At 40.4% G+C, this 23,833-nt stretch overlaps 6 protein-coding genes across 6 annotated transcripts in view; 3 read left to right on the top strand and 3 right to left on the bottom strand.

Moving 5' to 3' along the window:
- The first annotated feature begins 39 nt into the window (after window positions 1-39).
- LOC111594452 (histone RNA hairpin-binding protein) lies at window positions 40-1,245 on the top strand. The gene is made up of 2 exons (XM_023307745.2): window positions 40-352; window positions 411-1,245. The coding sequence occupies exons 1-2, from the start codon at window positions 197-199 to the stop codon at window positions 1,011-1,013; spliced, it is 759 nt and encodes a 252-aa protein (XP_023163513.1). The 5' UTR covers window positions 40-196; the 3' UTR covers window positions 1,014-1,245.
- A 360-nt stretch (window positions 1,246-1,605) lies between these two features.
- On the top strand, window positions 1,606-3,632 carry LOC111594449 (eukaryotic translation initiation factor 2D). The gene is made up of 2 exons (XM_023307741.2): window positions 1,606-2,146; window positions 2,216-3,632. The coding sequence occupies exons 1-2, from the start codon at window positions 1,747-1,749 to the stop codon at window positions 3,514-3,516; spliced, it is 1,701 nt and encodes a 566-aa protein (XP_023163509.1). The 5' UTR covers window positions 1,606-1,746; the 3' UTR covers window positions 3,517-3,632.
- Window positions 3,568-4,719, bottom strand: LOC111594451 (phosphoglycerate mutase 2). Its single transcript, XM_023307744.1, has 3 exons — window positions 4,512-4,719; window positions 3,957-4,454; window positions 3,568-3,896 (listed from the first exon to the last, which is right to left on the bottom strand). Exons 1-3 carry the CDS (start codon window positions 4,612-4,614, stop codon window positions 3,730-3,732), a joined length of 768 nt encoding a protein of 255 aa, XP_023163512.1. The 5' UTR covers window positions 4,615-4,719; the 3' UTR covers window positions 3,568-3,729.
- A 158-nt stretch (window positions 4,720-4,877) lies between these two features.
- On the top strand, window positions 4,878-6,010 carry LOC111594450. The gene is made up of 2 exons (XM_023307743.2): window positions 4,878-5,093; window positions 5,179-6,010. Exons 1-2 carry the CDS (start codon window positions 4,990-4,992, stop codon window positions 5,852-5,854), a joined length of 780 nt encoding a protein of 259 aa, XP_023163511.1. The 5' UTR covers window positions 4,878-4,989; the 3' UTR covers window positions 5,855-6,010.
- A 50-nt stretch (window positions 6,011-6,060) lies between these two features.
- On the bottom strand, window positions 6,061-7,071 carry LOC111594453 (GILT-like protein 2). The gene is made up of 5 exons (XM_023307747.2): window positions 7,038-7,071; window positions 6,830-6,964; window positions 6,615-6,779; window positions 6,267-6,560; window positions 6,061-6,206 (listed from the first exon to the last, which is right to left on the bottom strand). The coding sequence occupies exons 2-5, from the start codon at window positions 6,887-6,889 to the stop codon at window positions 6,105-6,107; spliced, it is 621 nt and encodes a 206-aa protein (XP_023163515.2). The 5' UTR covers window positions 6,890-6,964; window positions 7,038-7,071; the 3' UTR covers window positions 6,061-6,104.
- Window positions 7,072-10,833: 3,762 nt separating this feature from the next.
- Window positions 10,834-23,833, bottom strand: part of LOC111594514 — a 73,918-nt gene continuing 60,918 nt past the window's right edge. Inside the window, exons 13-17 of the mRNA XM_030224824.1 lie at window positions 21,650-23,833; window positions 19,349-19,483; window positions 11,992-12,150; window positions 11,679-11,914; window positions 10,834-11,578 (exon numbers count right to left, since the gene is read on the bottom strand). Of these exons, the coding sequence (XP_030080684.1) occupies window positions 11,000-11,578; window positions 11,679-11,914; window positions 11,992-12,150; window positions 19,349-19,483; window positions 21,650-23,833 (3,293 nt within the window). The 3' untranslated portion in view covers window positions 10,834-10,999. The remainder of the gene's footprint in view (window positions 11,579-11,678; window positions 11,915-11,991; window positions 12,151-19,348; window positions 19,484-21,649) is intronic.

Here is a 23,833-nt window from a genome sequence, read left to right as displayed (position 1 = left end):
GAAATGGCAACCTTATTTTGCATTGTTATCGATAGCTATCGACATACAAGTTCGTCGCAACTTAGCATCGCAGCAACAAAAACGCGCGAACAAGTAGCGCAAGCGAACAAAACAGAATTTTATTTTGCTGCGCTCACCTACGTATTTACCGAATTTAATAGTAAATACAATTTAAACCAAAAAGAACTGTCACAACATGATGTTCGAGGATCAACGCATGTCTGTAGATGCAGCGACACCATTAAAACGCGCAGGCAGCTTAAATTCTTCTGGTTCTTCCATTTCGATGGACGCAAAGCCGCTAAACAGTTGGGCACAAGAAGTTCGCGCTGAGCTAGGACATAGCGATGAGGTAATATATGATTTGTATCCATTGTAAGGAGTTAGCTAAATAATTATTGTTGGCTTAGGCCTCGTCATCTTTCAACAGCAGTGCCGGGAGCACAGCTGCTCAACAAAAACGCGAAATGACTCTTGAGTTCCTTGATGGCAGCAATGAAGAAAAGTTTGAGCGTCTGGTCAAGGAAGAAAAATTAAAGACGCCCTTTAAGCGACGACACTCTGTAACGCCGCCTACACTAAGTACTGAGAATAGCCGCTCCAACAGTCCAAATAGCAGCGCATCGTCCACAACTAATGAGGGAAATCCATGTACCAAGGCACATCACTTCAAGGGACACAAGGAGGAGAAGCGTGTGCGCCATAATAGTTACACTTCATCAACCTCATCATCATCCTCGTATACAGAGGCAGATCCCGCTATATTGTCCCGCCGTCAAAAACAGATCGACTATGGAAAAAACACGGCTGCATATGAAAGATATACTGAGACGGTGCCAAAGAGTGATCGCACTCGTGAGCACCCCAGGACGCCAAACAAATTTGGCAAGTACAGCCGTCGAGCATTTGATGGATTGGTTAAGATCTGGCGCAAGCAGCTGCACTTCTATGATCCGCCAACAGCGAAGAATTCGAATACCTGCGAAGTCGACTCGGATTCTGACTCGGATTAGAGCTGTTATATTTATGTTACAAATAAATATATATATACATATGTAGGCATAGTAGGGGGATATTGAAACGATAGTACGAAGTCGGCAAAAGTTGAAGTAATGGCATATATTGTTTGTATTTAATTATCATTAAGACTGCTTGCAGGCAGCATATGTTATGTTATGTTAACATAATTTCTAATGTTTAATAAAATGGCGCCGTTTTGATCTTGCAATTTTTCCTGATGCTGTTTTTCCAGGAAAATTCAAATAGATACATAAACATATGTGCTTTGGGCGGGAAAACAAACATCGCTTGTTGTCTTCAAAAAAAGAAAGAAAGGAATTTCTAAATATATTATGTTACTAAATAATTCATTATAAACTGTTCTTTTATACATGTACATATGTGTCACTATAGTAAATACATATTTCAAGGCATTGGCAAGCCGGCAGCAAATTTCGCAGAGGGTTTCAGTTCAAATCTATTGTGAATGATCACTTAAATTTATTTTCGATTAATTAGAAAGAGTGAGTTAATTATTCAAAAAACAAGTAACTTAATTATAAAAATAACTAAAATTTAAAAAAAATTGGGCATTTTTAAATTATATTTTTTAACTGCTTTTGACAATCACGAATCAGCTGTTTTTTGCTCTGCAGGCAAAAGCGTGCGTCTATTGTGAACGACTGTTAGTTTCTATTTATTTTGATTGTTTAGTTTACGTACGCAAATTGTTCGTAAGCCCCGGTCATGTTTTTAAAACCCTACAGATTGAAGAGCAGTGCCGCTCTCAAAGGCTCAGAAGCCAAGAAATTGCGGGCCCGCCTCGAATTGGCTTTTCCCCATGTGCCGGCAGAAAATTTGATACCGGCAAAGGCGAATGTGACGCAGCTGAAAATTCTCACACATGGCGGCCAGCCAAGCATGATCTACTGTGTGGACAAACAGCCGATGTTCTTCGAGCTGGATGGCGGGCAGCTGGTGCCCACACTCTACACATTGTGGGCAACGCCCGACATACTGCCCTATTTCAGCACGCACGAGGGTGTGCTGCCGAAGTTATCGAATGGAGCGGATTTGATGCTGCCCGGCGTGGTGCCCCTTGGCGTTGGACTGAACATGTACGGGCATTTCAAGAAGGATCAGCTGAGTGAGTGTGTTGCACATTAAGTATTGTGTACAAATTCGAACGGTAATTCTAAATACAATTTTTTTGCAGTGGCAGTTAATTTGACAAACAATAGCTCAGCTGTGGGCGTGGGTCAATTGGCGCGTTCCAGCGATGATTTATACATGTGTGGGGGCCATGGCGTGGCTGTTAAAATGCTGCACATGTTCGGTGATAAGCTGTGGGCACACGAACCCAGTATGTTGCAGCAAATACCGCTGAATAAGACGAAACCTCTGTCGAGTGAGGACTTTCCAGTCTTGGGTGGCCAGGATCATCAGCGCAAAGCGACAAAAGCTCCACAAATCGAACAGGAACCTGCATTCATATCACAAGCAATAGAACCAGTTGAATTGGAGTCCACCACAGCTGCCTTATCGCTGGATGAGATTAGTGAAACTGCAGCCGTTGCTGCAACCTCATCCTCTGATGAAGCCACGCCGGAAACTTTGCTTAAAAATGCATTCTTGGCTGCGCTTAAGAACAATGGCAAGAAGCTGCCGCTACCCCTATTAACGAGCAACTTTTTTAGGCTTTACGTGGTGACCGAAGCCGCTGAGCAAATTGATCTAAAGAAGACGCGCTACAAGAAGCTGTCCAATTTCTTGGCAGAGATGGTCGATCAGGGCTTTATAGTAGTGCGTGAGGAGACGAAAGGCGTAGACAAGATAATCTCTGTTGATCTGGAGCATCCAGAACTGGTAAACTTTATAACCGATGTGAAGACAGGCGATGGCAGCGGCGCAGCTGCAGAAACACCCCTATTCCACTCGGAACTGAGAGAGATGTATATTGTTTCTGATGTAACCGCCGCATTTTTTACAAAGATGAACTACAAACGAGGCGAGGGCATTCCCGTGGGCCAGGTCAAGAAGATTGTGCGCGAGTATGTGAGCAAACATGGTCTTAGCAATCCGCAGACAAAGCTGGTGCATCCCGATGCTGTGCTCCAGGAGCTGTGCGGCAATCGTGAAGGTACACTGAGCGAAATAACCTCCATTATTACGAGTAAAATGGAGCATTCCTATCAAATGTGCAGCGGCAAGGACACCAGCGGCAAGCCACAAATACAAATGTCCCTGGCCACAAGGTCGGGCAACAAAAAAGTGACCCTGGTGAGTAACATCGAAGCCTACGGCATCATCATGGCCGAGCTAATAAAGCTGTGCAAACAAGGAGCTGCCGCCAGCACGAGCATCGTCAAGCTGCCGCACCAGAAGCATGAGCAGCTGCAGGTGCAGGGTAATCAAATTCGCTTTATCTACACGTTACTCACGGAGACCTACAAGGTGCCCCCCAAGTGCATATTGGGCCTGGAACTAGCTAAAGATGGCAAGAAGAAACGCAAGTGATCTAATCAGCTACGGAAATGAATGTAATAAAACCCAGATTTGACCTTTGGCTTGTGTTATAATAAATTATTTATTAACTGTACTGGGAAGTGGGGATGAACCGATTAGTGCTACAAGAACAACAACAACGAACGGGAGGATAGATCCAGCATCTAGCTGAACTTAATAATGTCTAGCAATTGTGCTCTTTTATTTTGAGACAGAGATTTTGATTTACTTGGCCTTGCCCTGGGCAGCAACAGCTTCGATGGCCTTCTTGACTGTCTCCTCGTCGCCCAGGAACTGCATGGATACAACGGGCTTGAAGTTCTCGTCCAGCTCGTAGACAAACGGTATGCCAGTGGGCAAGTTCAGGGCCATGATGGCATCCTCAGAGAGATCTATAAGGAGTAAGTGGATAGTTTAAAAGCTGTTGAGAATTGATAGAGACTGAGACCTACTATCTAAATGCTTGACAATGCCACGCAGACTGTTTCCGTGGGCTGCAATCAGGATGCGCTTGCCCTCCTTCATCTGTGGAATGATGACATCGTTCCAGTATGGCAGTGTGCGCTCGATGGTCAGCTTCAGTGACTCGAACATGGGGAACTCGTCGGGCTTGGGTCCATCAGCGTAACGTGGATCCTTGACAATGGTGTCATAGTAGGCATGGCCGGGCTCCATGGGTGGTGGGGGTGTGTCGAAGCTGCGACGCCAGATTTGAACCTGAGCCTCACCATATTTGGCGGCGGTCTCAGCCTTGTTCAGGCCGGTCAAGCCACCATAGTGACGCTCATTCAGACGCCAGGTTTTGTAAATGGGGATCTCCTTGTGGCCGCTGGCCTGCAGAATGCTGGCCAAAGTGACTTGTGCGCGGGTCAGCACGGAAGTGTGCGCCACATCGAATTCGAGGCCAGCGTTTTTAACGGCCTTGCCTGCAGCTTGAGCCTCCTCCTTGCCTGATCACAAAGTATTGATTGATTGTTATGTCTTTTATTATATGAATTCGGATTTACCCTTATCGCTCAGATTGGCATCGAACCAGCCGCAAAATTGATTTTTCTGATTCCACTCGGACTCGCCATGGCGTACCATTACAATCTTGTATTTGCCACCCATATTTGATAATTGTACTAGTTTACGGAAAATATTGTTATACTTGCGGCGATGGCGCTTATAGCACTGTCGCTTTCCTGTGGATTCGCTAAAGTATGACCTACAAGGGGGCTTATCAAGGTCGTAGCTGTCAAAATAGCGTATTGCAACGCTGTGTGGGCAGGTCGCGGTTATTGTTACGTAAGACTGTTACGTTTGGCGCCAAACTCGTATCGAAAAATGCAACTCTGTGTTTGTTTCGCTTTCGGCCCTGCTAACGCAACAGATGGGCAGCCTTGGGTTTGTAGTGTAGAAGAAGCAGCCACAAACAAAGCGTTTTTGATATTACTTGCAGCAATAGTTTTTTTTTATTACTATCATTAGATAAAACTGAGAGTTATGACAGAAAAAGTAATTGCAAGATGCAGCTGGGCTCAAACGGCCGGCAAAGAGCTGCATCAGGTGGTGCCCACACGGCACTCGGACGAAGATGTCTTTGAAAAGTAAGACAAAGGATTTCCATTTACAGTTAAAAATGCATACACGCCCAAACTGGTTTACACACATATCTATTTATAACTATTGCAGGCCCGACTTGGACGATGTTATCGATGAAGAACGCGCAGTTTTGTTCTCAAACAATGACTGCCCAACAATACCCTGTGAGTTGCAATTTCAAATATCACCAAAGTTTAAAATTGCCGCCATAACGCTTGTGTGTAGCGCACCCAAAGTGGAGCTCTTTGTTGGTCCAACTCAGGAGTATCTGGAGACCATTTACGGCACCAGCATTGAAGAACAAGAGGCCGATATACCCATACGGCCCTATCGTTACGATGTCGAAATCGATCGTTCCGGCATATCTGAGATTAATCTAAAGCTGCTGACGTCGGCTAAAGAAATTTGTATTTATGGTGCTATGTTGCACATAGCTCCAAATCCGAATGGCATCACCACACAGCTGCAAAATACATTCGACATACAAAATATACAGGAGTTGCTGCAAAAAGGTGGCAATCAAACCGAGGACGATGATCGAAAGTTACAAAAGTTTCTGTGCATGATGAAGGGGCTGTCCTGTCCTGCACAGCCTGTACCGATGTCATCAGCCACTGCCGTTGACATTAACCCAACTGTACAGCAACATATCGATGCCAAGTTCGAGCAGCTTCAACACACTATCACTAAAAGACTGGATGCATTCGAAGCGCAACAAGCTGCAAAGCTGGACAAAATTATTGCAATGCTTGAAAAGAAAAACTAACTGATTAAATCATAAATGATAAGCTATTCATTCAATTATGTGTCCAAAACTAAGTTTCATATGCATCTAAAATTAGTTATTCGAATTGTGATCTGTTGAATATTTCTTTTAATTATGTATTGAAGTCATTTCATCTATCGTTGGCCAAAATCAAACAATTTTATGTGTGAAAGAAAACTCTGTGACATTCAAAATATCAATATCTGTATATATGTAATAAGCAACCATAAATGTTTCTAAAATAACGTTGTTAACAATTATTAAGTGTTATGTTAAACTTGGCTTTGTATTTGGCACAGAATGTGTGGTCAAAAATAGCCATTAGATCTTCCTGATCATCGGCATTATATTCCTGCTTGAAAACGGAAAATAGTTAGTAATATAATCTTGAGCTTAAGCTGCTTATACTTGCATCATCAACTGCGATGGCTGGCACGCCGCTGAAGTCCACCTCAGCTGTCGCTTCGCCATATTTTTTTAATATATTATCCACGCTGCGCGAGCTCTTGCAGTCCTTCACAGCAGTAACATCAATGTGATATCTCTTGGCGCACTTGTCTAGATTATTTTTGCGACCGCGCATCATGCAGGCAATTAGCTTTAATGATATGTTGATGTCATTGTGCTCCAGTATGCAGGCATGCCAGGCATTAAGCTCGCACTCGTCCTCGCCGTGCTGGCAAGTCAGCTCACCCTTGTCGTCCAACTGAAGTAGCAAATATTCATTCATATCATGTCTAGTCCGCTGCGAATCACTTACTTTGGCATTGCCATAAGGCACAAGCGTTAGGTTCGTGTAGTGCAGTCGATCCTTGAGCACCATCGACGGGCTTAGCTGATTCGTTACAAATGCCATGCAATAAGGACAGAGTGCTTCATAGTAGAGGGTTATATGCAGCTTAGGTGCATTAGGCTCATGATAATACTGCAAATTATTATTGATTATAGTGCAAGGAATCTATCGTATTTACATACCTTGGCTGTGCAGGCTAGAACGCCAAAAGTGAGCAGCAAAAAACTTGTGAACGCCTTCATTACGCTGATGCTGAAGCCAAAGACGCGGTGACACTGAGCTTTCAGTAAAATTGAGCAGAAATCAAAATCTGTAATCTGACTGTATAATCACTAACTGTATTTTTGTAAGCGCGCAGTGGCGTCGGCGAGGGGGTTCGCAGCGAAATACCTTTTTGCTTTTTAGGCTCTGCCTCTGTATATGCCATCTTAATTGGATTGGATTGCCTAGACGAATACCTTTTGAAAAGCTCCGTATACGCCACTGCTTCAGCTTAATCTGTCAACATTTCCTCATTTCACAAAGTGCGATAAGTGTCAGCAACAAGTCTGTCGAGCATAGACTTTTAAATACACTCTGGAATACCCTTTTAGTATCGGATAAACATTTTTAATGATATAAAAATATTTAAAAATCTTTTTTAATTGAGGCTTTAATCACGAATTATCTAGTTATAGCTAGCTAAAATATAAACAAATTTCTTTGCTCATAGGCTTCATTGAAGTCCACTCTAGCCAAGGGCTTCAAAGGAAGAGTTGCCTTTAACATTCAACATCTCATAGATTTTAGGGTATATTTTCTTAAACATTTATTTTTTTAATAAGAAATACCTCATTTAATAGCTGAAATTTGGCTGTCGTCACGCTTAGCACTTATGTGTTTAATGAACTTTAATACATTTCGATGGATGATTCAGTTGAAAGTCGTGTATTGTTACTGATATTGTAGTTTGTGAAGCTCCAAGGGTATGAGTAAAGCTTATGACTCTGATAATTTAATAAGAATCAGATGAAAGTCGATGCCGAATCGATTGCAAATTTATAAAATAAATATATTATATTTCAAGTCATAAATTTATCATTAGTCAGCCGAAATCTATTTAGCTGTATAGTAAAAATAAATCAAATACTTCTTAAAGGTTTTTAATCAATTTTAAATAGACTTAAAAATTTAAAGATAATAATAAATCGTATTTATTTTCTCATTATTGCAATTATAAATAATAAAAGAAAATTAATTTGGAGGTATATAATATTATCAGGAATTCTAATTTAAGGTTGACAATTGATCGAGCCATCCATCACCTAGACCAAAGCTAAAAATAAATGGTTGTTTGTCTGGGTAAGCCTGACTTGACTTGAATTTTAGTTAGGGAATTGAAATTTGGAATATATATTCGTGAGTCTTAAGCATTGTGGTTGGATTTGATGATTATGAGAGATTGACTAAATGTTATATAAATGTTAAACTGTAGAAGGCGCGGCAGCTTAAGGTTTCTTTCTGCTTAGGTTTCATGTTAATGCAGCTAGGAGCTAGGAACACAGTTTTGCAGGAGGATTACTGCTGAGCTACTATAGCTAGAATTAGATATATATATATATATAGAATTACAAATTATAATACTTCGATTTTTGTGGATTTGTTGACCTGGAGCCATCAGCCACTTCCAGTAAACCCCTCTGAAAACAATAGATATATTTTTCATAATATGTCATGTTTTATTACTTATCATTAACACTATTACTTTATCACAAATATTTTAAGCATTTTTACATAGATAGTTACAATCATCGTGCTTACGTTGGTTTTTACTTATGTCTTATGTACAATGCGCTGCCCTCTGCGAGGCCCATTTGATACATGTTCATATGCTGTTCGGCCTGTGCCATGATCATAATATATATGTATGTATATGTAGCACTACATGACTTGGTTTTTGACAATTTCAACTACTCGTATTGAATATCTACAGCGGGGGACGTTAGCTTATACACGTTGAAGGAAGGAAGTTTATGATTTTTTTACTTTTGTCTATAGCAATATAATTTATGCTTTTTCCGGTTTTACAACTTTATATATGTTTTTGTATTCTGTTTTATTCACACTTTCTTATTAATTATATTTATTAATCTTTTTTAAAAATTAATTTTAGTTTGGTTTTCGTTAGAAATGCAATTTGTAGACCCTAAAAATCCAAATGATGACGACGATCAACCTTTGAACACTTATTAATTTAATAGTTTAAACGTATGAGATGCATTTCTGATATGCGAACATGCCTTGATAACAATTGCAATGCCTTTTCAAAAGGCATTCTAATTTTTTTCCAAATATGTATTTTTTTATATTATTTACCAACAACTTTTTGAACTGCCCGCCAATCCAACTCAGATCTCAGATGTTATCAATTTTGATTGAATAATTCGTTGTATTCTCTGGCTTAACTGAATTGTCTTTCACAATTGCCTTACAGAGAGGATTTGAAGTGATCGAGTCGGAAGTACTTGGCTGAATCTTTCAAGTCTCTTGAAAGATAGATTCGATCAAATATAGAGACAAACGGATAATCAGTCCATTGTTGATTATGATTTGGAACAGACTTATTTATTATTCTTAAGCAAAGCCTATACTTTTGCTTGTCCTTGAAATAAAATCTAAAAATTGTTTTATGAAATTAATAAGTGATTTAATGTCTTGTTTATTAAATTGTCGGAAGCAGTTAGTAATTCAACAATCGGACTATGGCCTACGATTAATAAACCTGCTGAGTGCGGCAAATGCTTTAGATCTTTCCACTCTCTCCCTTTTTCTCTTGCTCGCTCGATGTTAGCCATATAAATCATTTTATTGGCTTATTAAAAACTTTTCCATTTATTGTCATCATTTTGCGCTATCGTGCGCACAAATTCATGCCCGAGTTTTCGCTAGCTCCTGCACTCCCCGCAGTTTGTTTGAGTCCTTAGCCAGCTTTTATTGTGTTCCATGGCCATTCAATCGTTCGTGAGCTTATTATGGGTATCCACAGGGCGGTTATCGCATATTTTTCTAAACTTTTCTTTATTGCTCACTTGTTGGCTAGCTGGCTGGCTGACTGGCTGGCCTGTTAGCCATGGCCAATGCCCAATGCCCATTAAATTCAAATCTGCCGGGCTGCTGTTTCTGGTGCGTGTTTAAAAGTTAAATAATGGCCAAAATGGCTCGCTCTCCCCTAGCCCCGCTCACCCTCTCGCTCGCACTCTCCGTGGGACAGGCAATGGCCCACGACGTGTTCCCAATATAACTTTTTCCCATCGGGCTGACCCCCAAATGTGAAATGCTTGTTTTTCGACTTTGATCTTGGGCAGCAGTTCAAATAGTTGCGGTTAAGTAACGGTAAAGGCTCCATTGGACAGCAAAGGATATGTTTTTTTTTGTATTTTTGGGATGTGTTCTCATCGAGTGAAAAAAGGAAATGAAAACTTATCTTAACAACACTTCGGGGTTTGCTTGGAAGTACACTGCAAAATTCAACAAGATGATTTTTATAATAGTTCGGCCTCGCTCTCAGCATCAAGCATGAATATCTGCTTATACTTAGTTTATGTTTACTCAAATTGATATAATGATTGTTTATAGGAACCCGCTTTAACGACAACTTCAGTTATTTGTAAAAATATTATTGGATTTTACTTTAGACCAAATTTCAGAATCCTAAAATCTCAATTTTCACCTTTATAGCGATATCTGTTCATAGGTCGGATATCGTTTAATACGTCGGATTACAAATCTGAACTGAAATCTTGTTGAATTGATGTTTCCTAGGTATAACAATTCCCTTTTGAAGATCTGCTCAGATATTCCAGGCTTAGATATGTCTGCACCAGTATCCTTTCGAAGAAGCATGCTTTATTATATCTGTGTTGTGAGCTGCGATGATCAAACTTGATGCTGATTAGCTGGCTGTATATATATGTCTATATATATATGTATAATTATGTATGTATATGTTTACAACTAGAAATACATTTACACTAAACATGTACAAACAAACAGACACACATGCACACGAACACATACATTGACTAAATATTAAAAACTACATTTAGGTCTAACAATAAGAATTTAATGCTTAGAGACACGATCGTAGAACTGTTTGCTAGTTACGCATAGTTAGTTTACTGCTTTTATTTTGGTAAGTGTTTGCCCTAGCTCTATATATATATATTTACTATACGTATTTCTCATTCAACTACTTCAATTACTGCTTTTCTATTCGATTTCTGTTTCTGTTTCTGTTTCTGTTTCTCTTGAATCTCTATTTCGGTTGTGCGCCAGTCTTTAGTTTGATGCCAGGATAGTTCGATGGTCGCAGCTTAGACGCAGCTCTCCGGGCCGGGCAGTGTGTCCGTGATGATGTGATTGCGTCCAGCATTCGATTTCTGTGTAATGGTGGTCAGCTGCGATGGCGAGAGACTTGTGCCGGCCAAGCCTTTGGGCAGCGTCATATGCGTGCCCATCGGCGCGGCTGTGGCTGCCGCCTTGCTCAGATTATAGTCAATCAGGCTGCTGGTGGTGAGGTAATCCGCCAAGGTTAGCGGATCCCGTCCGCGTGGCAAGCTGCCCGAGGCCATGCCATGGGGCAGAGTGTGATGCAAATGCTGGACACCATAATGGCCACCGCTGCTGCTGCTGCCATTGCCGTGCGCATTGCTCGTGGAGTTGGCCACGCTGCCGGCGGAGCTGAGTGTGCTGTTGCTGCCACCTCCGCCTCCAGCATAGCTGCCCATATTCAGGCCCAGCTGCTCGTAGCGGCTAAGCGTCGGCATGGCATCGTACAGTAGCGGAGCAGCCGCTGCACCTGGCGGCTGATAGTTTTTCGCTGCATTCTCACTTTCCAGTTTCAGAGTGCTGGACTGCGAGGGCGGGCTATTCAGGTGCGGCACATTCACATCCTGCAATATGCCAAATGTCAGCTTGCAACGCCTTTCGCATGTGTGTGCGCTGAGCACTCCTACTACTACAACAACAACAACAACAACTACAACTACTTACATATTCCGCAGTTTTATGATTCGCTGTGCCGCTGGGCGCGGCGCCATTGCTGCCGCCCATAAATAAACCACTCTGTCGATTTCCCAGCGGCGACGATGTGTCACTGCCAGTTGCGCTTTTTTGTGCACTCAGTATGTCCGGCTGCTTCTCGATGCCCTGCTTCAGCGTGTAGGCCACAACCAGGCGCTGATGCCCGGCGCCTGTCTCCAGCGGCGCAGTGACCGTCACGTCCATACCTGACGCATCAAATGAAATGGTGCCTGAGTTATTTTTTTCACCTGCCCCGGTCTGCCTCCACTTTAGTTCTACTCACCCAAATGCTTGTCCTTGTCATCGCACAAATTGCGTGCTCCCTGGCAGCGGCGCCGACGCACCGCTATGACGACCACAAACAACACGGCTATGCCCACGGTGAAGAGTGTGCCTGTGAGCAGCGCAGCCAGCGGCAGTATGGATAGACCCATGCGTCCATCTGCAAGTGAAAAAGACAATATGTTAAGTGAGCGAAACTAAATTAACTGGTTATTTGGAAACTGATTTTAATGACCCAATCTATAAAAAAATGTGAATACGAAAATCATCTTTTTGCGGTTCAAATTAAAAAAATCTTATAACTTTGGAGTAGTCTTAAGGCATAAGAATTAATTAATAATAACGAATTAAGAAAAATCTAAACATCGGTAACTACTTTAGATACTTAGGATAGAAATGTAAGATTTCTCATTTTTATAATTTTAGATTTTTATATAACTTTTTTCGACATATATTCAAATCAATCCAAAAGAAATGAGAGTTCTCTTGTCGGGAGTGTTTGACTAGACGATACACTAAATTATAAAGCAATACATTCATGATATTCATTTGATTGGAGGACTTAAATTTTGCATCTTTTCTGGCATTCAAGCTCAAGGGATTAAGAAATCGGCCGAGTTATTCGAAAAGTATGATAAGCTTGCATTGTATATGGTTGCAGGATTATATATTTAAAGTTTCAAGTCTCTTGCCCTTTTAGTTTACGAGATTGTTGTTTTCGTACGGAGGCACAGAAGGACAGACATGGTTAAATCGAATATATGGAGTGTGCCACGTCTCCTTCTTATGTATATATTGTCATAAAACCAATCTTAAATTCAATGAGTTTATTGTATAAAAATCCAGGAAATTAAAATTTTCAATCTGCATAATATGTATATATATATATATATATATATATATATATATATATATATATATATATATATATATATATATATATGTATATAATATATTTTTGTAAAGCAAAATTATAAAAATTTATTTAATAGATACTCAAAAAATGTTTAATTTCTATTACAAATATATTTATATATATATATATATATATATTTGTATAATTTTGCTTTACAAAAATATTATTATTAAATAAACAAAAATATGAAATTATTTTATATGAAATGATGATGATGATTTTGAATGAAATGTGTTTCTTTTAATCTTGATTCCCATTCATGAAGTCAAATAAATACTGTTTAAATTAAATGTGAGCAAAATTTCGATTTATTTGACATTTCGATTTGATTGAAACTTCTATTCATTGACAAAAAAAAATGAAAATGAAGAGCAGAAAATAGTTTGATTTGAAATTAGAATTGTTAATTAAAATGCAAATCATGTGGAAGATAGTTACAAAAGTCAATAGAAAAATTGAAACCAGTTTCAAAGGTCTATTGAGTGTTGTTAGTTCACAGGCCTATGTTGCTGTTGCCGATGTTAGTTGTGAGCGAGACCCTAATTAAAAGTCGTTTGATTTTTGGATGCATTGACCGTTGGTGTTGACGCTGGCGTAATTGAATATGCATTACAAGGCCATAAGTATTTCGTTTACGTTAACGCAAACGTGGTGTAGTTGAAATGTGTTTAACATTCAACAAATCATGCGCGCCTGCGGATATGCAACACAGAATTTCAATAAGCAAACATGGCGAAATGGCGAAGCTAAAGCTGGCTAACTGCGTCGGGGTGGCTGGGCGTGACGTCGGAGCTAAGGGAGCTGTGTGTAGTCGCACAGACTGTTGCTAATTTATAAACCTGCGCCTGTCAGCCAGACGCCTGTCGACAGCAGCGAAACCAAACTTGCAAATCAATAAATATTTTTTTTTTTTATTTTGGTTTTTGTTATTTTTTGTTCACCAAATGTTGACGAAACAGCGCTGCGAGCGGAATTGCTCATTTATGCATGGCTGCGCTTAGAAGTACAACTACACACACAGACACACATATTATGTATGTATTGGTTGTATTTTCAAATACGCACAGCCTGGTGCATGTGTTGTAATTGTTGGCACATGACTTTTGCAAAAATCCACAAAAATATTACAGGAAACGTGCGAATCTACCAACAAATTAAATGTTTTTTTTAAGATTTAATTAAATACAATTTAAGGCTTGGTGGGCAACAAATGCCTTGATAACTTCAAAGCTTTGCATTGAAAACTTTTCTAATAATATATATAAATATATTAAGTTTTGAATATCTCATTGATAAAATATATAATTATCTTTTTTTTGAATAGAGTTTTTTAGAGTTACTTAAGCTTATATAAGAAAATAAAGAAATGATTTTTAAATATACATATTTACTTCCTGTCAGGTTTTTACTTTATAATATAAATTTAATTAAAATTCCATTTAGACTTAATGGTTTGATGAAAGGCCTAGCGCCGAAGGCGAATTGAAAAGTTGTATTTTTCTTTTCAACTAAAGCTTCAATGTTGTATCTCCGAGGTATAAATCAGTTTCGTTTTGAAAATAGCTTTGCATTCCTGCTTTGAATACATATCACAATAAGATATGTGAGTCCATGTGAATGCTCAGTTTACTTAATAGATTGGCATCGCATTACCTCAAAGCTAGACAGCGCATACAAATCCCCGAGCACATCAAAAAGAAGCCCAGCACACAGACCATAAAGGAATGCCAAACTGAGCAATCGCTGGCCAAATAATAAATTCATATATATGTATATATAACACAAGCACACACATAAATATATTCTTTAGCAGGAAGACACTTGAAACTGATGCCAAACGACAGGCAAGTTGAAGTCAATTTAAGAAGAGCTAACATCGGTACAACGAAGATCAGATGCTCTGCGGGCTGCAGATTGTACGGAAGCTATATCATATATTCGACTTAATATGCCTTACTTTGTACCCAAATGATGAACTGGAAGACTCTATTGAAGCTCAATTGCTACTAACAGATTCCAACTTTCAAGATTTGCTAATAAATAATAAAATGTTGCATAATGAAAGTATTTTGTTTAATCGACAGCTCTAGGGCTTTCGTCTATCCACTCAATAGTTCATCCCTATCGAGAATATATATCAACTTTCTGATGCCTACTCACGCGTGTCCCATGCTTGAGCACGAAATTGGAATACCCTCGGCAAGGGCATATAAAGCGAATGAAGAAAGTAATTTAAATATAAGCAGAGCAGCGTAATGAAATTTTCACACTTGTGCAAATATTTATCAATAAAGCATGCAGCTGATAGGACGCAGGACTGAGGTGGACTGAGGATTGCGAACGGAGAGCAGAGCAGAGCAGAGCAGCGTTTACACTGGGGAGCGGGCCGGCAGGCACATGGCCCGAAGTTAAGCAGATAAGCCAGGCAACCAGAGCAGCCAAAGCGACACCCGAGAACCTGTATGCTGCATGCCACAGCAGCAACCACAGCACCACAGCACCACAGTGCGGCACCACATCACAAACATAGCCCAGACAGCGTCCTGCGTGCCGCTCATAAGCCAATTGTTTGTATGCGTTTCATTTGCTGAGTGCAGGACGTAGCAATTCGTCTACTACTTGTGTCCACCGGGGGCTGGAGGGGGGTTGGTATCTGCTTATAAGCTTAATTCGATTTAATGCTCCCGTTTGTGATATAAATGATTCGATGAAACGATGAAAAAGTGGATTGGTTAAAATGTATTGGGATTACGATGACGATGCTGCTCACATGCCCGCCGAGACGTTGCCTTCGACTCCGGCGCCGAAACGGGAATGCGTTTACGGTTACGTTTACGTTTACACAAAGTAAGCATAAATAAAATGTTGTATATGTGTATGCGGGTGTGTGGGAGTGTGTGTGTATGGGTGTGTGAATGCCAGAATGCCAAACAATGTAGTATCCGTATCGCATACATTCGCCTCCATTCCACATCTGCTACCCACTGTACTCTGCACCCTGTTGGCCTATCGCCGTAGCTCGCCGTTTTCATCAAGGCGGGCACATTGGCAGCCAAACCGCTGGCAGGGCAGAGCCACCAGTCACCAGCCAACAGCAACCACTTCGATCTGCCTTACCTATATATAGGATATAATTTTATTTTACTTTACTTTCAGCGCCGTTGTCTTTTGGGATATTTTATTCAGATAAGACATGTTTAATGTATATTTTTCTTGTCTTACAGTAATCGTTTATATTTTGTGTTGCATGTGGCACGCTGGCAGTGTCAGTGGCAGTGGCAGCGCCAGTAACTGTGTGGCAGCCAGGTTGTGGCTCAGTGTCTGTTACGTTTCCGTTGGCTGTCGTCTGATATGCTGTTACCTTGACGTCGCAGATGCGCCCATATATATATATATATATATATATATATTTTTTTTTTTTTTTATATATATATACTATATATACCTATGTATGCTGTGTGTGGCAGAGTCCTGGCATGCTCAATGTGGATAATGTAACTCTTGGGGAATCTCTGTGTGTCAGTTTAGCATAACAAGATATTTCTTTTCACTGCGTGGTTCTTTTTGGCTAAGGTAAAACATGAAATTGATTATATTTACATTAATGTGATGGCGTCAAGGCGTTGCCATTGTAAACTGTTCCAAAAAACTCCACAGCTTCCCAGTGGTCCCACTTGCCACTTCCCACACCCCCTACTCCAAACTTTGTGTCGGTGTGCCCTGTGTGTCGGCATCCAAATCTATCCAGTTAAGTGTCGAATGAAATGCTTTCAAATTTGCCAAGGTGCAAATATTGACACTTGACGTATATTGCATTTTTCCGTATTACTCTCGCATGCAATATATATACACTAACACACACACACACCTACACACCTTTGTTTCACATAGTTACACACTCGTAAAAATCTAGTTCTACTTCGTTTTATTAATTACATATGCAAAATTTTGACATAAAACTAGTTTATATTAGCACTGAAGTTAGTCTGTTTATGCACTGAACACATTGAAAATGGGACATTATTAATGCAGTTATTAAATGAAATCTCGTACGGCTTAAGAGTAGCTCTCCTCCAAGTTCTGAATTTAGTTATATGTTTACTACATACTAATATATGTAAGAAAACAGCTGAGAAATTGTATTTTATATGTATATATAAATCAGCATTATCATTAGCTGTTTATATAGTTGCATATATTTGTCTGTCTTTTATATCATGTCAATGTGCTCAACAGCAGAAAGAAAAAATTGGCAAATGTTTGCTAAATAATCTATTTATGTATTACACAATAAATATTTATGAAAATTTTCTCTCATTAAAAATAGATAAAATGATAAAAAGTCAGAAAATAAAATAAAAAATTTAAAACAATTAATATATTAATATTTATACTTATTTTTATTATATAACTATTTATTTGTACCTTATTTACTATATTTACTATATACCTATATAGAATATATTTTTGTAGCTATATTTAATGCCCTTCAAATTTGTATTTATTTGCTAGAGTTGATGCGCGTCTTGTGGTGGTTCGAATCTTGGTGTTCTAATGTCGGTTATTATTTGTTATTGTTTTTTTTAATGCTCGATACAAACAGATAGGACTAGGTTGGGCTATCTACTAGTCGGGCACACCGCTTAGAGCTTTCTTACGTGTTATCATAAGTGTTCTTCATAAGTAAAATATTAAATATAGCTCTTAACATATATTTGAAGAATGCGAAAGAATAGAACTGACAAAAGTTTTGCTTATGCATTCAGTTTTGGCATAATTTGAGTTTTGAATTATTGAGTCTTAAATGCAACATTTGGAATTCAATTTATTGTTCTCTCACAATTTGATAACATTTTTAACTTGTTTTATTTTTAATATTGCGAACCGAGAGCAGACAAGTTTATAGAAAATATGAACAAATTTGGAAAACTCGCATCTACAAATTTTATGCTTGGTAAATATTTCTGAAAACAAAGTGAGATTGACAGTGCTCGGCAATATATATGCCAATAGCATACTAAATCTTTTTTTATTTAAATATTTATATTCTTGTGCAAGTGTATCCTTAAGCCAGCTGCTCTATATAGCAGCTACGTAAATTTGACTAACTCGTATGCCCTCATATCTTGTATCTTTTCCATGAATTGGCCCACTGACCAATAGTATGTGTGAGTGTATGTGTGATGTGTGCTGCTCTAATGCGCATTAAAGAGATGATTGAGTGGATTTGTTGTTCATGCTGAATGGACAAAGCTTACAAATATATCATTTCGTGTGCGGGAGAGCGAGAGAGAGAGAGTGAGATGGATGGAGAGGGAGGCAACAGCTCCCTCAGTAGTAGTTCACAAAATGCGCACTGGATTTCAACCTACTTAATAATATAATATCATAATAAATCAATGTGCTATGTGTGTCTAGTCCAATGATGATATGAGCAGGTGCATAAATGAGAGTTCTGATTAAGCGGCTCGCTTTGTTACAATTATTGTAGACAATTTATGTTCGATTTCGGCCTAATTGATTGAACTTAAATGTGGAATGGATATTTTGCATATTTATGCGTTTAGCAAGTCGATTTGCTAAAATGTTATTTTGACTCTAATTTATGGAAACGGAAATGGAAGTTAATTGAAGTGAAATTTTGGGATTCTGGGCAATATATTTATTAAATTATATTCGGTATAATATAATTTTGTATACATCAAATTGGCCAAAAAAGTTAAGCTTAAATAAATTTAAGTTCGAATTATTGTCTGAGTATTTTCGGTTCAATTGTTGTCGAACTCCAATCAATATATTCTAAATTGCGTGTAGAACAAGCCTTTCCTACATTTTCCGCACAATTTACACGATTTTTTTTTGTTTTTTTTTTTGGAATTCCAAAAGAAAAGAAAAAAGAGAAAAAATGGAAACTTTTCAAGAAAATTAACGTCAGAGTTGAATAACAAAGCATGAATGAGAAATCTCAGCGACACTACTTGCCGCGGTTTCCAAGCGAGGTGGGTCAAGGGGGGAGGGGAGGCGGTGCCAGCAGCAAGAAGTTGAGGCAACTGTCGCCCTCGAACGTAAACAAAACTCGTTAAATAAAAGAACAATTGTACTTACAAAAAACTAAAACGGTTAAGCAGACTATGCAAATACTTGAATGACTTTTTAAAGGTGAAATGGTGCTTAAAAAGCAATGAATGCTTTGCTGCCACCAAACACCACCCACTCACAAAGCGAACTTTTAACCGTGTTGCATGCTTCGAGGGGAGCCCGGGACACTTTGCACTGAAACACAAACACACTTCGGGGACAATGCGAAATGCAAACTTTGTATGTGCCATGTTTCCCTTGTTCTTTTCTTGTTACTGTTTCTTATTTTTATTTAGGAATTTTATTTTGAGTTGTTTTTTGTAGTTTAATAGCTAAAGTACAATTCATAAGCAGCGACACCCACCTGAACGCTTGTCCGCCTCATTGATGGGCACATTCTCGAGGACAATCGGCTCGGAGCGTCCCTTCTGGTTAACACTGTAGACGACCAAATGCAGCGCTGGATGCGAGTCCGGATAGTAGTCCATGGGCGTAAGATCTGCAATAAAGGTGGGGGAAAAAGGGTTTGCAGTTCCATTAGCTGACCCAAACATTCATTTAAAACTTGTATTTGCAAACTACATTAGGTAAACAGGTATTTAATTAACACGTTGCACGACTGCAAAAACTTCTTCTGCCACGCGCATTAAACGCAAAACTTTTGTTCTCTACCTTTTTTTTTTTAAACCCGACGGCGCATAAGCATGGAAAAAGGGTATGCTGTGGGTAATTGTATACTCTAGATAATTATTTGATATGAAGTTGCATGATTTTAGTTTGTAGATAGTAATATTATATATGTATATGTCGCAATATATATTATATGATATAATATGATATTAATCTAAACTTTTGTCTAAATTTGAGATACTTATCTAGCTGTATAGCCACTTGAGAATCCAAGCTGGTTCTATAGACTAAGCTTGAGCATATAAGCTAGGTCTTTAAGAAGTAGTTGAGGCGTCCACAAAGCTCCTGATTCACCTGTCTACTATATCTATCAACTCTTTCATATCTACTCTTCACTATATACTCCTTATAATCTACTCTTTATACATCCTCTACTACTATTCCTTGCTATTACTCTTTGCATTTGTTATCATTCTAATGATAATATACTTCAAGAAATTCGGTCAAGCAAAACATATTTAATAAGGAGTATTCGCCAGTCATCCATCTTGGCACCCGCTAATCCAATCAAGTCCACTCGTATTTCTATTTTATGCTCACATTAAAAGTTTTTTGTTTTGCAGCCATAGGAGCTCATTAAAATCGCAACTACTTGTTAAAGGCCAGCGCCAATACGCAGCAACTAACTCGCAGCAGCAGTCGCAGCTCCACCATCTCTGTTCGCAGTCGCTGGAAGAGCCAAGCTCATCTGTAAAGCCAGAGTCGTTAACACGCCTGTCTAACTAATCGTGACTTTACGCTTCGTTTGACTTTGCAAATATCGCAGAATGCAAAAGCCGCAAAGCTTACCTCCCCTTGTACCCATTGCTCTCTAACCAAGTCATCGATAGACGTTGTATAAAAAGCTGCCTGGTTGCTGGAAGTTGTTGCCAAGTTGCAACCTAAATGATAACCAAATGTGGCTCATTAACTTGGCTCAGGCTTAGCGTGCTCCCCTCGCCCTTTTGACATGTCTAAAATCAAAAATGTTATATGATAATATTACGGTTCATTTTTAGCCGCTGGGCGTGCAAATAAATCTTGTTTTTCAACAACTTAATTCAAAAATTTTTGCCACTTGCCATTGCCACTGGCGCTGGCAACTGCCACTGCCACTGCCACAGCCTATGCCCCAGTCTCCCCCACCTCCTCAGGCATTCAGCATCTCGACTCATCCCTGGGCTCCGGTGCCATTGGCATAAAAGTTTTGCTGACTAGCTAAAATTCATTACAACAAATAGAGGCAGCCGCATGTGGCAGCTGGTTGTAGTGTTTGGCGGGGCAGAGTTGAGTGTGGAGTGCGGGGGGGGGGGGGGGGGTGGAATGGGGGTGGCATGTGGCCCTGGCAGCCTCAACTAATTAATCTGCGTGCCACTGCACAGTTGTTGTTGTTGTTTTGGATAGCTTTGCTTTCATTTGGCCATGCCCTCTCCATGCCAAACACGCCGCGCAATTTGGCTTGCTTAACTTTTTGCACAGTTTGTTACTTTGATTTGTTTTTGTTGCTGTTGCTGTTTCTGCTGTTGCTGTGTTGGCCGCATAAAAGTCGAGTCTTTAGTTTGCGGCTTTTTGCACAGTGCTGCAAAACGCTTTCTTGGCTAAGCCAGTCAGCCTTAGCACAGCAATCTGTAAATCCAACCATATTTAAATATAATAATGATTAAGCTTAATGTGTTAAGCAAAGTTGCCGAAGTGCTCAACTTAAGTTCTAGGGACTTAAAATCTTGCCTTTATTGCAGGTATTGGCCATCATTTTAAGCTTCTTAGATATTGTTTTGAAGCAATTGAATAGAGCTATGTACACATAGCGAGGCAGTATCTGAGTTACTTTTACTGTTGACAATTTGAAAAACTTTTTCTAACTAAGCTTTATAATAAATATTACTTCCTATTCAGTATGGCACATAGATTGCTGAGAGTTTTGATGGCAAGATACTCTTATATATATGAAATTATCTATATATCAAGTACTTCTATAAGGAAGTTAGCTACTCACCAGAGAGATCGATGCGAAACACTGGCACATCCACATAGGTGCTGCTCATGTTCAATCTTAGCTTTTTGGTCTTTGAGTCGTAGGCCTCCAGGTAGAACTGCTGCTGCAGTCCGCCGTCGTAGCCAGGCATACACTCCAGCTCCATGGTCGAGTATATTATGTTGTCATAGTTGTCAAAATTGATGGTGGCGCCACCACCAGCAGCGCCACTAGTGGCAGCAGCCGAATTGCCATCGTAGCCATTGGCGCCGCCTCCAATCAGGCTCTGTGTGACAACGCCGTTGCTGAAACTATATTCCATGCGTGAGTAATCGAAATGAGGTTGCTGCCATTCAGCTGGTTGCTCTTGTTGCTGCATTGGTTGCTGTGGTCGTGTTGTTGTTGTTGTTGTTGTTGTTGCTGCTGTTGTTGTTGCTTCTGCTGTAGACAGCGCTATGCTGGCCACAAAATCATCATCGCTAACATTGTAGATATCATCATCGACATCGACATCAGCATCCGCATCCGCATCCGCAACATCATCCTCTAATGATTCCAAGTCCAGTTGATGCTCCAGGCTTGAAATATCAACATGCTGTCGCTGTCGCTGTCTCTGTCTCTGTCTCTGTCGTTGCGGTTGCTGCTGCTGTTGCTTTTGTTGTGCTGCTGCGCCTGCTTCATAGTCCACCAAGTCACTGGGCTCATCTGCAATGTAGTCGTCGTCGCCGTCGTCGTTGCCATCGCCATCGCCATCGCCGTCATCGTCGTCGTCATCCTCGTCGACTTCTGTCTGCAGCTCGCCAACATCTTCTTCAGCAACCGCAATGTCACCGTCATCGTCATCGCCATCGCCCTCGCCTTCGTCATTGTTCTCATCATTGTCGACGTTGTCGTTGTTATCCGCCAGCTCGACTCTTGCCTGATCTGTGGACAAAGGCACATTATCTTTGTCTACTTTCGTCTTGACTACATCTTTCCCAGCTGTAGCAACTGCAACTGTTGCTGTTGCTGCGGCTGCCGCTGCTGCTGTTGCTTGCTTATTGTTGCTACTAATTGCTGCTGCCATTTGTTGCGCGGCTGCCGCCGGCTTGTTGCTAATTTGTGGCGCATTTGGTGGCAGCAATCTGCTCTTGACTTTCTCATTGCCAATCGCCTCCAAAGATTTGCGTGCTCGCATTGTTGCTAGCATTGCGTCAATGTCGCTGCTGCTGCCGCTGCTGCTGCTGCTGCTGCTGCTGCTGGCATCATTCTCATTCTTGCTGGTTGTTGTTGTGCCTGCTGCTGTTGCCGCTGCTTGTGCTGCTGCCGCTGCGACTGCTGCTGCTGCTGTAATGTCATTTGCTGCTTGACGTTTGCTTCGCCTGGCTGCTGCAAAATGATGGATTATGTTGTGCTCGTTTACCTCGCTGCTTAGTCCTTGTTGCTGCCGCTGCTGTCGTTGTTGCTGTTTGTGCATGTTTTTCTGTCGCTTATTAAAATACTTTGCTGGCAGTTCCCCGTTGTTGTTTTTGACATTCGAGCCAGCAACTATTTCAGCCTGTTTTATATGTGACAATGATAAATTTGATTTTGTTGCACGTTGCAGCTTTTTCTTTGCTTTTGTTGTTGTTGCTGCTGCTGCTGCTGCTGTCTTAAGCAGCTTTGCAGCGCGCCGCACACGCCGCTTTGTGTCCTGTGGCAACTTTGACTGCTTTGGCTGCTGCTGCTGCTGTTGCTGCTTCTTGGCCAGTAATCCATCAGTTTTGTTATTGATGTGGGCGACCGAGGGCGTGGCTGCTGCCTTGGCCAGCAGCAACTGTTGTTGCTGCTTGCCACGCTCAATGGCTGCCAATGTCTGCGACGGTGTAAATGATGTGCGCTTTCTTAGACGCTGCAATTGTTGCGGACTCAGGCTGTATCTTTGCTGCTGCTGCTGCTGCTGCTGTTGTTGCTTATTATTAGATTTAACATGGCCAGCATTTATTTTGCTTCTGGCTTTCATATTTTTATTATTGGCAGCTGATGCAGCCGCATTGTTCCGCCCATTATTGCTGTTGCCATTGCGCTCACGTACGTATTCCATGTGCGGATAATTCGCATCGTGTCTGCCGTATTGTGTTTGCAGCATTTGATTGCCGTGCATTGTCGTTTGATTCGATGAATTGAGAGACGCAGAGGTCACCACATACGGACGCAGCGTACAATTGCGCAGTGCGCCCGGCTTGG

Source organism: Drosophila hydei, unplaced genomic scaffold, assembly GCF_003285905.1.
Source record: "Drosophila hydei strain 15085-1641.00,03,60 unplaced genomic scaffold, DhydRS2 tig00008119-arrow-pilon, whole genome shotgun sequence".
NCBI lineage: Eukaryota > Metazoa > Arthropoda > Insecta > Diptera > Drosophilidae > Drosophila > Drosophila hydei.
Note: the sequence above shows the minus strand (reverse complement) of the source record. Positions and strands in the feature narration are given on the sequence as shown.